A 13311-nucleotide genomic window follows, 5' to 3' on the forward strand; every position below is an offset into this window, starting at 1 on the left:
GGCAGTGAAACAGCATTTACTTTGCATATTGTGTTGGTGATTCTGGAAATTGGAGACGTTTGGGTTTTATTCACTAACAATTGCAAATGTTTTCCATATTAACATGCACATTTGAACCTTCTATGCTGAAAGAACTATCTGTGCTTTTATTGAATTTGCCATTCAGTAAATCTGCCCACGAACATTTTTATTGGGCCATTTGAAGTTTATGTGCTTTTAAGTAAATGTTTTTGTGAAATATTGTGTACTTGATTAGCACTAAACTGCATAAAAGACAAATCACACAACAGCTCAATTCACATATTTTTAATGCTTTTATTTTGCAGCATAATTTTACCTGAGTATACAGTAGAGGTGTGAACCTACACTAGTCTCACGGTTCGGTTCGGTTACGATTATCATGCCATCAATTCGGTTCAATTCGATATTTCGGTGCATCACGGTGCATTGACGGTGCTTTCCATACACAGTTTTATATTTTCTTCACAGCAGCATTTCTTGTATTAAAATGTATGAATATATTTATATTTATATACTATTTGTAATACAATTTTGTCATTTAATGCAAACAGTCAGATATATAAACTGTAACTTTAAACAAAACGAGCATTTAGCAAATAATATAAACAAATATTAATATCCAGCTCAATTTCTGATCCTTGTCTAGTTCTCTTACACCTCTTTAATTGGTCACACCCTAAAAAAAACCCGGTTGCGATAGGCTCTTGCGCGCTGCGTTCTTCACAGATGAGTGATGCTGATAAGCGGCAGGCGGCAGCGGCGATCTCACAGCTGATGTATGATAGACACGGTGGAGAAAACTCTGCAGACACGCACTGTGTTTGTGTGAGAAAGAAAGAGAGAGAGAGAGACAGAGACAGAGACAGAGCGCGCTTGAGAGAGAGAAATGGAGTAGGCTACTTTCATCTCTCGATCTCAGTGAAATAGGGGCTTTTGTTGTATATGTCAGTGAAAGACTGATCCAGCAAACACACACAGTGAAATTGTGGACAGTTTATGAGTTTTAAGTAGTTAAAGCGCTGTAAATACTCGCGATCGCCTCCCTCGCGACAGAGCGCATATGAGGTAAATGACGTCAGTAATAACCGGTTATGATTATTACTGAACCGATACCGAACTGTCCGCGTCTGCATCGCAGTGCACCGAAAAAACGATTATTTTTGACACCCCTAATATACAGTCTCTGTAATGCTTCATGAAGCACAGTCTCAAAATATAAGCCATTCAGTTCATTTAATAAGCTTTGTGAAAATTACTTTGTTTATAAGCCGTGATACTAATAACAGAAGTGTATTTTGACAGCAGGATTGGATCAAACAGCTGCTGCAGCTTCACACACAAATCTTTTCTCTTCAAAACAGTAAGCATCAGTCCAGAAATCTGTCTCTCCGTCTGGGTGACCCAGACTAGCGCAGTCTTCACCGTCCACATGCTGTTTAGTCCAGTTATCAGGCTCACTGACCCCATTCTCTCGCTTCATCCAGAATCTGCAGAAAGATTGCATATGTTTGGCAACAATCTGGAATTTTCCAAGATTCATTTTAATAATGTATGAAAGCCAACAATACATGACAACCCAAGCTCATTCTGAAAACGTAGTCCCGCGGACGTTTCTGGAGACATCGGAATACGTCCCGGGAGGTACGTACTGCTGCATTTATTTTTTTTCAAGCGAACGCTGCGGGGCAGTGTGACGCTGTTCCCTTTCGCGCTCGAGTCTCGAGACGCAGAGAGGAGAAGTTGACCACAGCGATCGGTTTCGAGTCCGGGGGAGAGCAGTTCCAGCAATGAGGTAAGACAAAAACAAAATCCCAAAAATTAAGTGAACGAGTTTCATAACAGGGCGAGAACGCGGTGAAATCCGAAAACGTGGTAGATAAAAAAATCAGGGCTTTTCTTTTTTTGGACGGCTTTTGTAAACTGTTGCCTGGGTTTAGGGAAGTTAGCGGGCGGGCGGGTCAATCAGTAAAATTGGTTGGGTTCAGGGAAAGAGGAGGGCGGTCAGCCGATTGGCTGGTCGCGCAGTCAATTATCCGGTCAGTCGGACAGCGGCCTCTGGCGAGTTGACGCGAGAACAGCGCGGGCGCGAACCGCACTCGCAAGAGACGTTCAAGATGAGAAAAAGCACACAACAGCGGCCTCTCGCGGATTCGCAAAAACAAAAACTGCAGCCGTACGTACCCGCCGGGACGTATTCCGCGGTCTCCAGAAACGTCCACGGGACTACGTTTCCACAATGAGCCCGGGTTGATACATGAAGATCTTACTCTTCTGTTTGGCTCAGTGGCTGGTTGTCCACCCAAAGCCAGCGTCCCTCAGTGTCCAAATCATTAAGACCAATCCAGTGAGTCTCTTTAACATTAGAGGTTAGAAACTCCTGATGGAGAAAAGAAATGCACTGTGTAGGATTAGGGATGTGGAATAAATCCATACTTTAAACGTTATACCTACTAATAAACAGTTAATATCTTAATAATAGGCAGGTAATAAGCCAGTCAGTAGCATGAATTGTGACTTAAACTAAAGTGCCATCTTTGATGTTTCTGATTTCTAAAGAATAAATCTAAAGAATCTTTTTTTCTTTGCTTAGTTCACTCAGAAATTATAAAAGGTCAAAAATATGAAGTGTTGACCTGCTCTGCTTGGCTGGTTATGATCACTAAATGTCCTCCTTTGGTCACACAGTGATCTCGACTCTGTGTCCAGTTCATCTTGACTGTAGAGAAGTAGTAACACTTTTCTCCAGAATGAGTCCAGTGAATGGCACAGATCGCACAGCCGCTGCTTTCTGTGTAGAAGAGGTTCAGTCATTCTTTATTCCTGGTAGTTGTGCTTCTTGAAGATACTTTACTCAAGTTTAAAGACTTACGATTAAATCTGCTCAGCTTTCTAACCGTCTCTGTGTGACAGTAAAAGCAGCAACACATGAGGAGGAAATTAAAATGATTCATGATTTAGAAAAACTTTCAATTCTTGATAGATGATCAGCTCACCTTCAGAAATGGACAGTTGTTCTTTAACTCGGCTGTAGTTTGCTGTCAGCTCTTTCATCAGCACTTTACAGAGACAGTTATAAAAATGAAGGAGATATACATTAAATCAATATACTTAGATTTAATCAAAATGGGTTTAAGCTGAAAGTACAGCTCACATTCATTAATGTGGAGATGATCTCTAACTGTGGTAAAGTTGGCTGTAAGTTTGTCAAGCTGTCTGGACATGACTGGTAAAAAACGACACCAACAAAAAAAAGATTCTTAAATGATTATAGTAAATTATAAGAACACTTATAAACAAAAATAAGTATAAATAAGATTTTGGCATGGTGGCACAGTGGTTAGCACTGTTGCCTCACAGCTGGTTCGAGTCAGTGGTCATTTCTGTGTGGAGTTTGCATGTTCTCCCTGTGTTGGCGTGCTTTTTTCCCGGCTGATCTGGTTTCCCCCACAGTCCAAACACATGCGCTATAGGTGAATTGAGTAAACTAAATTGGGCGTAGTGTATGAGTGTGTGTGAATGTCAGAGTGTATGGGTGTTTGCCAGTACTGGGTTGCAGCTGGAAGGGCATCCGCTGTGTAAAACATATGCTGGGTAAGTTTGTGGTTAATTCGGCCTGTGGCGACCCTGATAAACAGGAGACTAAGCTGAAGGAAAATAAATGTATGAATGAAGATTTTGGTCAACATTTTATTTTATATATTTTAGAATGTTGGTGGATCTCACAACATCTCTGTAACTAAAATACATTATTTGCAATTCACAAAATAAAAATAGGGATGCAAATTTGAGCAGATAAAAATGGTGCACACGACAGAAGCTCCTGTATAGAAACACCAAATATGAGAAGTGTCTCCCCCTTGGGGTACTTCAGTGCATACACACTTACAGTATGTTGGGTGCATTAAATAGGGTTTACTCACTTGTGCCATTAGTTTCCTGGGCAGACAACTGCGCTGAAACACTGACATCTGATTAAAGCCAAAACACAATCAGTGGCAGTAATAGTGATATCACATACACGTTGTTACTTTTTTTATTTGGAATGACTAATACTATTTATAGATGCAACACCGTATATCCATATAATCACAAAGATGTATGTTTCACAGTTCAAGCAATGTGTAATAAAATACAATCACTGAATATCTTTTACAGGGCAATATTAAAACACTCAGATCACCTCTGCACAAAGGAGCAAATAAATAAATACATAAGGGAATATCTGCAAATTAAAGACAGAGATGACATTGTCTTCTCTAAACATGCAGACTGCCTATTATTGCAGACACAGCACACACACACACATACCTTTATAGAGAGTTCCCATAGATGTAATGATTTTTTTCTACTGTACATATTCTCCCCCTACCCAAACCCTACTCCTAAACTAACCCTAACAAGAAATAATCTGCAGTTTTAGTGATTTATTAGATGTTTTCCTCATGGAACAAAAAAAATGTATTGCTATACTTGTAGGGACATTTGGTACCCATGAGGAATACATATACACATTAGGAATACAAGGTATACACAAACACACACACTAGTTATACTCACACTGTATCCTTACAGCACAGAGACCTCCAAGAGCAAAAACCAGAGACACAGCAAAAACAATCAGCAGAACTTTTGTCCACTTTGCAGTATTGACTTCTCTTTTACTTTCTCGGTAATTGCTGAAGTGACCTGCGGTTAGAAATTTGATGAGATAAAGCAAAAAACTTCTCTGAATCTTTAAATAGCCGTATCATTTCTATCTGGAACTTGTCTTGCAAAAAATAATTAAATAAATAAATGTGTATATATAAAGTCAAGTGCAAAATAAATCATAGCCATGGAAAATTTAGACCTAAAGTTACTTTTATTCAACCAGTGAGTTTTATTTTGACCAAAAATGACACAAATTCTCTCAAAAAGACCATTTACAAGAGGCATCATTGTGCAAAAAATATTTCTTTGCATTTATTTACATTTTGAACAAAAAGTGGCATGTCTAAAATAATTCATACTCTTAGTAAACTTTCACAGTCAATGGAAAAATCTAAAGTTGCATGACATTTCAAATAGTCCAAGCTGTTCTAAAGCATCTTAATTACCCTGAATAATTTAGAACTGCTGTTTTGATTAACTTAACAGAAGCTCTCTGCAGTTGGTTGGTGAATAGTCATGGCTAAGACAAAGGATCTCAGGGATTTTATATATTTAATCAATTAAACTGCAGTTAACTCAACTCAACTCACTTTATTTCTATAGCACTTTCACAAAAAACAATGGATTACCAAAGTGCTGTACATAAAATCAAATAAAAAAGCATGTAAAATATACATAAAACCAAAATACATAAACTCATATCACATGATTAAAAGCTAAAGAAAATAAGTGTGTTTTCAGTGACCTCTGAAAAGACTCGAAAGTTTGAGCTGTTCTTACAGAGAGTGGGAGATCGTTCCAGAGTCTTGGAGCTGCTACTGAGAAAGCTCTATCACCTCGACATTTTAAGCGTGATCTAGGAACTTGCAAATAGAGACGATCCATAGAGCGAAGAGATCTCACAGGTTGGTGCATAATAATTAGCTCAGAGATATACAGATAATTAAACTGCAGTTAAGTATACTGAAAGAGACAGAAACACTTTCATGGCTGTTTTTAAAACAGTTTTTTTAGTTTTTAATAGCATTCAATTTTGATATTTAAGGACAGTTTAAATTGTATACTTTTCCTACAAGTGTTGATATTCTAAAGCACATTTAGCATGTAAAAACGTTCTTTCAACTATTTTTCTTGTACAGTGATTCCTCGGAAAAACACGGTTCACTTTTCATAGCCTTGCATTGTCACAGATGTTTTGTGTGTGTAATTTAATATGCTTTTTATCTACAATGCATTGTGTTCTGCATCCTGATTAGCACATTGTGTTCTGTATCCTGACTGGCTGTGGACCATTGTCAATCAATCTCTTCTGTGCCATGTCTCCTGTACAGTACAGAATGCGTTCAGCTTGCCAAACTCTGTGACTCTGAAGCGATGCACTGTATGTTTGCAAGTTTTGTCCACACAATGTCGATGAAACGTTCCACACTGTCAAAGGCACCTACGGTAGCACTCAGTAGGCAGAGGAATATGATAACCACCGCACAAAAAGTTGAACTTTTAGACATGCAAAAGGAAAGTTTGATCTTTGAGAGTGTACTGTACTCTATTTTAAATTGAATAAAACTACAACCTCATTATCACTAATGTATAGATTAAAAGAGACATATTAAATACACATCATTCACATATAAGGTATGAAAGATATTATTTTACCATAATGTGTATTAGTACATTCAGCAGTACTTCAAAAAATTAAAGAATTATGAGATTAGATATTAATATACTCAAATGACTGAATAAGCATTTGTAATAATAACACAATTAAAATGGTAAATAACACAATTTTGTGCCTACATTACATTTACACATAAATATATTAATTCTGTATAAATACTCTTTTTAAATGCAATCTGAGAATACATTTTAAAGCTTCAGCTTTTTAAAATATTTGTTTGACACTTGCCTGAATGTTTACACAACTATTGTTAATCAAAAGATAACAGAAAATATACTGAAAAATATATTCAAATGACTCTAACTTACTAAAATATATATATATATATGTGTTCTTCGCAGCATCTTTAGAATTATATTTATAATAAACTAACTTGAAACAAATTTATATTCATTTGTATGATACTGATTGCAGTGTACACCAATAGAAATGAATGCGTACTGGTACCATTCCAGTCTTACCTTTGTACTGGGAGTCATTTTCATCAGAATTACCTGTTGAAAAGGCGAACACAGAATTTTCATAGACAGAACCCATTTCTGTGAACTTGAGACTTTGCTGAGATTTGAGCGCTTGTTGAGGTTGTTGAGGAAAAAGGAAGTCTTATTAAGGGTCATTTTTATTGACAGGAAGGAATGAAGTTGACTCAGTATACATCCCTTATATTTGGGACCTGCCTTATACATTTGAGATTAAAAAAACGGTTGCAACAGCATTATGACCTAATCACTAAATGTTTTTTTTTCCTGCTGTATGGCTGATCTGTAGATTTTTCTCTGAAAGTTTCACCAAATATTTCTATTGTTGTCATTTCCTATTCATTTTTCAATGGTCATTTTTGATTGCAAAGACCCTTATTAGCCAGCGTCAGGACGTGGACACACTGGAGTGCTGTTTTTGCATATTTCAGTGATTACGAATAGATTACATCAGAAAGAACATGAGCAATCTTGACCAACTATACATCTGTCTAAAGCTACAACCCTCAGGCATTGTAGATAGTTGTTATTTAATGGGAAGCTTATAAAGAATATTTGCTAAATTTGTGCAAGTTGTACAGAACACGCGTATTAGATATTGAGTAAATACCATTGTAATAACAAGACACAAGGTTTCATTGCATTGACCACATTTTATTTTCATATTAGAATCTTTAATTTTTTTTTTTGCTTAAAGGGGACCTATTATGATGTAACATAAGGGAATACTCACACTATGCTATCCAAACTGTGCCCAGGCCTGTTTCCTGGATCGTTTGAGAAGTGCGAGTGCTCTGAATTAGGCCCAGGTATGGTTCAGTTGGCCAGCCCTGGTCTGGTTGGAAGGGGTGTGCCAGAGCGGGGTTCACTTGGGCTTTGACGTGGTACACTTGTAGTGTGAGTGCAAAGCATGCTTGAGTGAAACTGAAGATGAGACGTGACTTTTAAGGGACTGTTTGATATGGATTTATTAATCAAAAAAAAGACGCAAACCCCTCACTGCACAACAGCTGTACCTTCAGCAAACCTCCTAATTCCTGAAGCATGAGGACTTTATGATGAGCGTCAAAAGTGGCAGATCTGTTTGGCGAAATATTTGACTGTGTGTCACTGCTACCCAAAAGACTAAAACAATATAACTAGCGAAATCTCCACTGGGCTGAGCGAGAGCGCCTTCTGAACAGCGCATCATCGATGACATAAGCATGCCCAGGCCCGAATTTAATGTGAATGCGGGCCATGGGGTGAGACGGGTGGAGAGACATGCGTGCTTCAGCCGGTTCAAGACAACTGTACGTAGTGTGAGTACACCCTAAGTCTGTGATGTCCGTACAGTGTGTTTTTGAAGTTTAGGCTCAAAATAGCCCACAAATAATGTTTAAAACTCTTTGAAACTGCCCCTTTTAGACTTTGATCATAATTGTGCTGTTTTGGTGACTGTTGCTTTAAATTCAAATGAGATTGTGCTCTTTTCAAAACAGGGCAGAGCTACAAATGCCTATGTCTCAGCATAGTGGCAGATTCAAAACAGGGCTAACGTCCATTTCTAATGAGAGAGAGATTGTCACTTATGGGTGGGACTTTCCTCTTTTTTCACACTATGAATGAATTCTGACATTAAACTCCACACTGCTATTATTTTGAACACCCTAGTTTTAATGCATTAGTCAGTTACTCAGTCAGCACACATAAAACAACAGTTTGATCTGTCGTTTTTTCTGTTACGCTACTGGATTCACAGTCACAAACACAAATATATAACACAAACGCCCACAGACACATGCACATTCATCCAGCCAAAAGAGAAACATGCTTAAAAAAAGTAGATTTTATTTTGCTAATTATTTCTGTAGATAAAATTAAATCATTATAATGAATGAGTACATGAAAACTGCATGGCATTGAAAAAGGTTGCAAAGTAGCATGCTTGTCAGACAAATTTGTGGGGATTTACAAAGTTAACCATGATTCTGCACAAAAAAGGTGACCAGTCAGACCTTATCAGCTGCATCCTCTCCTGTGAAACTCTAAAACTGATGTTATGGTCTTCTAACACTCAAACATTTTTATTTTCCTATAGCTCAAAAGATTTAGTTTTAATAGAAACATTTGCACACACACACACACACACACACACACACACACACACACACACACACACACACACACACACACAAAATAATCATTTGCACAATGCAATAGTCTTTAGTGGGTTGTTAGGCATTACAATTTCAAATGTTAAGCATAAAGAAAATGTGGTACGACCTTCTGATCGGCAAAAGTTTGAGACAAATGTCAGCGTGCAATAACGTGAAAAAGAGTCTTCTGTGCTTTTTAAACATTTTTATGTGAAACTTTTAATCGGATTTCCACTCGTCCACAGGTGATTATATGGACTTCACAAAGACAAAGATCCAAAAGCGCATGTTTTACATGTCTGTTCTTCAAATATTACATGTGATTTTATCACTCGAAGCTTGTGGTTTTTCTGCAAGGGAAAACTATTCTGTAATAACATTTTAATTAATGGCCGCAGCGGCTTCACACACAAATCTTTTCGTTGCAGTACACAGATCATCGTTCCAGAATTCAGTTGCTCCCAAAGAGTGACCCAGGCAAGCGCAGTCCTCTCCACCGGGATGATTTTTAGTCCAGTTATCAGGTTCATTGTTCCCATTCACTCGTTTCATCCAGAATCTTTTAAAAATATATATTTGTCAGTAGCAGCCTGATAGTCGCCTTTATAGAGTTACAGTATGTTTATTATCAAGATTAATGAAGATCTTACTCTACTGATTTATTAAGTGGCTGGTTGTCCACCCAAACCCAGCGTCCCTCTGTGTGCATATCATTAAGACCAATCCAGTGGGTTACTGAAATTTTAGAGGCAAGGAAATCCTGATGGAGAAAAAAAAAGTTTAGTTTTTCTTTGATGCATATAATATTCTGAGCAGAAAAGTGTAAATAAATAATTAATCTCTCAAACATTTCATTAAAAATTAAGGACATGCTTAGCTGCTATTTTGTATTTTTTTTTTCACATTTGTGAACAAAATATATTTGTTCCCTGCAAATACTTTTTTCTTGCTTTTCTCTTCTTTTGGTTGTTTTGCTGTATATCAGTCAAGTCATCTCTAGTTAAAGCCACTTTAAAATGATGAACAGGAAAATGATTAAAGATGATTAAGCAGGCGGCAGAATATTGGTAGAACGCTTGTGTATTTTCAGTTTGTGCAAAAGCGATTCAGCTCAATATGTGTGTAATGTTGTAGGATGATCAACTAAAGAGCAGTTCCACTGACCCCAATGCAACCAAAACTCAACCATCAGTGAAGCTTGAGAGGGAAAAAATTTGGTGTTAGAAAGAATATATGAAGTGTTGACCTGCTCTGCTTTGCTGGTTATGATCACCAAATGTCCTCCTTTGGTCACACAGTGATCTCGACTCTGTGTCCAGTTCATCTTGACTGTAGAGAAGTAGTAACACTTTCCTCCAGAATGAGTCCAGTGAACTGCACAGAGTGCACAGCCGCTGCTTTCTGTGTAAAGAAGTTCAGTTATTTTATATTACACATGCCGTATCCCAATTTGCCTACTTGTACTACATCCTAAAAGTGTGAAGAAAATGTACATACATTTGAGTGTGTAACAGAACAGTGTGCCAGCTTTTGGTATAGACCTCATTTACAGACTCTTATGTTGCTTAGTTTACCTCCACACAGGGAAAGCTCATTCTCCTACAATCCCTTGTTCACCCACTTTCCCCTTCACCCAACTCACACAGAGTAGGTCATCTCAAACTATGAATGTTCTGTATCATATATATATATAACACATACACACACACACAGTGTAATATAAATATATATATATATATATATATATATATATATATATATATATATATATATATATATGTATATGTGTGTGTATGTGTGTGTGTGTATATATATATATATATATATATATATATATATATATATATATATATATATATATATATATATATATATATATATATATATATATATGTGTGTGTGTGTGTGTGTGTGTGTATATATATATATGTGTGTGTGTGTAAATATATATATGTGTGTGTGTGTAAATATATATATATATATATATATATATATATATATATATATATATATATATATATTTATAGCTACTAGCCTGACAGTGCAAATGCGACATGATTTCTGCCACACTGCTTATGCCCGACAATGGAAATGTGGCTATTGTTGACATGAAAGGCCAAACACGCAGTGAACCTTCATCCACCAGTAGACACCCTCATTGGGCCAACTGGGTACAGGGGCATAATAATTCTATTTTCGAATACTATTTAGGCCTGATAGTATGTGAATTGGGACGCTGCAGCAATGTGTTCTCTCTCCTTATTTTAGCACACTGTTTTAGCACTTACCGTTTAATCTGTTCAGCTTTTGAAGCATCTCCTGATGCTGAATGTGCAGCACATCAAGCTGTTCCTTGTAATCTGCATGCAAAAAAAATAAATAAATAGAAATGCATATATAGTATTTCCCACAGATGGCTTGCGGCTGGAAGGGCGTAAAAACCTGCTGGATAAGTTGGCAGTTCATTCCGCTGTGGCGACCCCGGATTAATAAAGGGATTAAGTCGACAAGAAAATGAATGAATGAATGCATATATAGTAAGTGATCAAGTTTTTCACAAGTTTTATTCTGTGCACAAAAGCAGAAATGAAATCACTTCGTGGTTGCTTTTTTTACTGACCTGTGGCATTGTGTTCTTGATCAGACACAGACACATTGAAATCTGAATCTAGAAAAAGCACCAGATACAAAATTAATCCACAGAATATGTAGGCAAAAGTGTAAAGCTTGCATTGAGGCTTGAGTTCAGGAGTAAACTGAATTACGTGTTTCTGTGCGTGCCATAAACACGGCCAGGGTGCAGACAGCTCCGAGAGCAAATAAAAGACACACAGTGAGAGCAATCAAAAGAACTTTAGTCCATCGATGATGATCTTTATTGAAGGTTTTTTGACCTGTGATTAGAAGTCAGATAAAGACTCTAATAATTATCAGGTCAAGTCAAATAAACATTTAGTTAAAACAGTAATGAGTCAAGGAAAGGTTTAGTCTCAACTAAGCCATATTTATGCTTCCTTTGATAAAGTAAATGTGTCTTTGTGTGACACTGTTTTGTTGTGTTGAATTTTTCCTGACCTATTATATTTGTATGCATTTATTATCAACTAACACTTATTTGACATATTATCAGGGAATTTTTTCTCATTTAATTTAAATCTATGAATAAATTGTATTGGGTGACACGGTGGTGCAGTGGTTAAAACTGTGGCCTCACAGCAAGAAGGTCGCTGGTGTGAGTCCCGGCTGGGTCAGTCGGCGTTTCTGTGTGGAGTTTGCATGTTTTCCCTGCGTTCGTGTGGGTTTGAATTGATAAAATTGTATGTAGTTAATAATGTAAACCAAACACAAGACTCAACGTGAAGTAAATATAATGCAGTAATAGACACATGTGGTTTATCAGATTTTGAAGTTTGCAAAATTACTATCTTTTTCAGTTTGAGTATTACAAATGTATGCCTCAAATCAAATTAATATATTTATTTCATCATCTACATCTCATTAACAGTTTTTACATAAATATAAAACAGTGAATTTTGATAGAATAGGTGTCTATTAAAATACAAACTACAGCTTATTTACAGTACAACAGACTGGCCACAGACAGAATATGTTTTCACAAAATATGGATATAGAAATTATTTATTCTGCAACAACAATCATCAGTAAATTGATCCCTTATAGGATGTTAGTTCTTTTTTTAAATAAGAGTTTCATCTTTTAATTTTGTTAATAAATATTCTTACCTTTGTCATGTGAGCTTTTGTCACTTGAAGCAGTTGCTGAACATACAAAATCAGAATTGACATAAACCAGATCCATTTTATTAGCCTGACGGATATCTTACTTCTGAGTCTCCAAGTGACTGATCGTAAGGAAACCACAACAAATATATCTATGAAATTAGCACAGGAAGTACTAATGTCACACAGTAGCATAGTAAACTACATATAAAAGCTATGTCAATTAATATGATATTCCCAGAGGGCAAAATTCAGAATGATCAATTCACAAGTGCACGTTCCATTGTTTGTTCACTTTAATATACCAGTATTTTTATTCTGACACAAGTTTGATCCTCATACATTTTTTTCTTTTTATCATACATCACATTTGACACCAAAGGGTTTAATTTATGTTTGATTGAAAAATATCACATTAAATGTATTATTTTATATTATCTAAATGAACTGCAATTGGAATTTAACTTCATAAATCTGACATTTAGACCTGCTATTTTTGCAATGCACTGCAGTTTTATACATGATGCTGAAGCACTTTATTAAAATCAGTAAAAGTGTGAAGCATCAAAGTAAATCTTTTTTTAAAAAACAGTATATTTCACAAA

The 13311-nt window shown here is 36.4% G+C and overlaps 3 protein-coding genes across 6 annotated transcripts in view; all 3 read right to left on the bottom strand.

The window, feature by feature from the left end:
* Nucleotides 1-13311, bottom strand: part of si:ch211-133n4.6 — a 127128-nt gene that overhangs the window by 79324 nt on the left and 34493 nt on the right. The window lies entirely within an intron of this gene.
* On the bottom strand, nucleotides 293-6985 carry illr3 (immune-related, lectin-like receptor 3). 3 transcript variants are annotated; one of them, XM_021468134.3, is made up of 9 exons: nucleotides 6811-6979; nucleotides 4579-4707; nucleotides 3942-3989; nucleotides 3173-3244; nucleotides 3015-3077; nucleotides 2891-2920; nucleotides 2655-2809; nucleotides 2289-2398; nucleotides 293-1508 (listed from the first exon to the last, which is right to left on the bottom strand). In XM_021468134.3, the coding sequence occupies exons 1-9, from the start codon at nucleotides 6884-6886 to the stop codon at nucleotides 1334-1336; spliced, it is 858 nt and encodes a 285-aa protein (XP_021323809.1). In that variant the 5' UTR covers nucleotides 6887-6979; the 3' UTR covers nucleotides 293-1333.
* illr2 (immune-related, lectin-like receptor 2) lies at nucleotides 9348-12822 on the bottom strand. The gene is made up of 7 exons (NM_001128371.1): nucleotides 12710-12822; nucleotides 11732-11860; nucleotides 11587-11628; nucleotides 11255-11326; nucleotides 10213-10367; nucleotides 9617-9726; nucleotides 9348-9525 (listed from the first exon to the last, which is right to left on the bottom strand). Exons 1-7 carry the CDS (start codon nucleotides 12783-12785, stop codon nucleotides 9348-9350), a joined length of 762 nt encoding a protein of 253 aa, NP_001121843.1. The 5' UTR covers nucleotides 12786-12822.

This window comes from Danio rerio, chromosome 19, assembly GCF_049306965.1.
Source record: "Danio rerio strain Tuebingen ecotype United States chromosome 19, GRCz12tu, whole genome shotgun sequence".
NCBI classification, from domain to species: Eukaryota; Metazoa; Chordata; class Actinopteri; order Cypriniformes; family Danionidae; genus Danio; species Danio rerio.

What these genes read in the sequence shown, in the direction of transcription:
- illr3 (XM_021468134.3), bottom strand. Translation starts at nt 6,886, where the DNA reads ATGGGTTCTGTCTATGAAAATTCTGTGTTCGCCTTTTCAACAGGTAAT. An exon ending in CCAGGAAACTAATGGCACAA is followed by an intron (nt 3,245 to 3,941) that starts GTGAGTAAACCC and finishes GTTTTTTACCAG; the next exon opens with TCATGTCCAGACAGCTTGAC. An exon ending in TAACCAGCCAAGCAGAGCAG is followed by an intron (nt 2,399 to 2,654) that starts GTCAACACTTCA and finishes TTTCTCCATCAG; the next exon opens with GAGTTTCTAACCTCTAATGT.
- illr2 (NM_001128371.1), bottom strand. Translation starts at nt 12,785, where the DNA reads ATGGATCTGGTTTATGTCAATTCTGATTTTGTATGTTCAGCAACTGCT. An exon ending in TCAAGAACACAATGCCACAG is followed by an intron (nt 11,327 to 11,586) that starts GTCAGTAAAAAA and finishes TTTTGCATGCAG; the next exon opens with ATTACAAGGAACAGCTTGAT. An exon ending in TAACCAGCAAAGCAGAGCAG is followed by an intron (nt 9,727 to 10,212) that starts GTCAACACTTCA and finishes TTTCTCCATCAG; the next exon opens with GATTTCCTTGCCTCTAAAAT.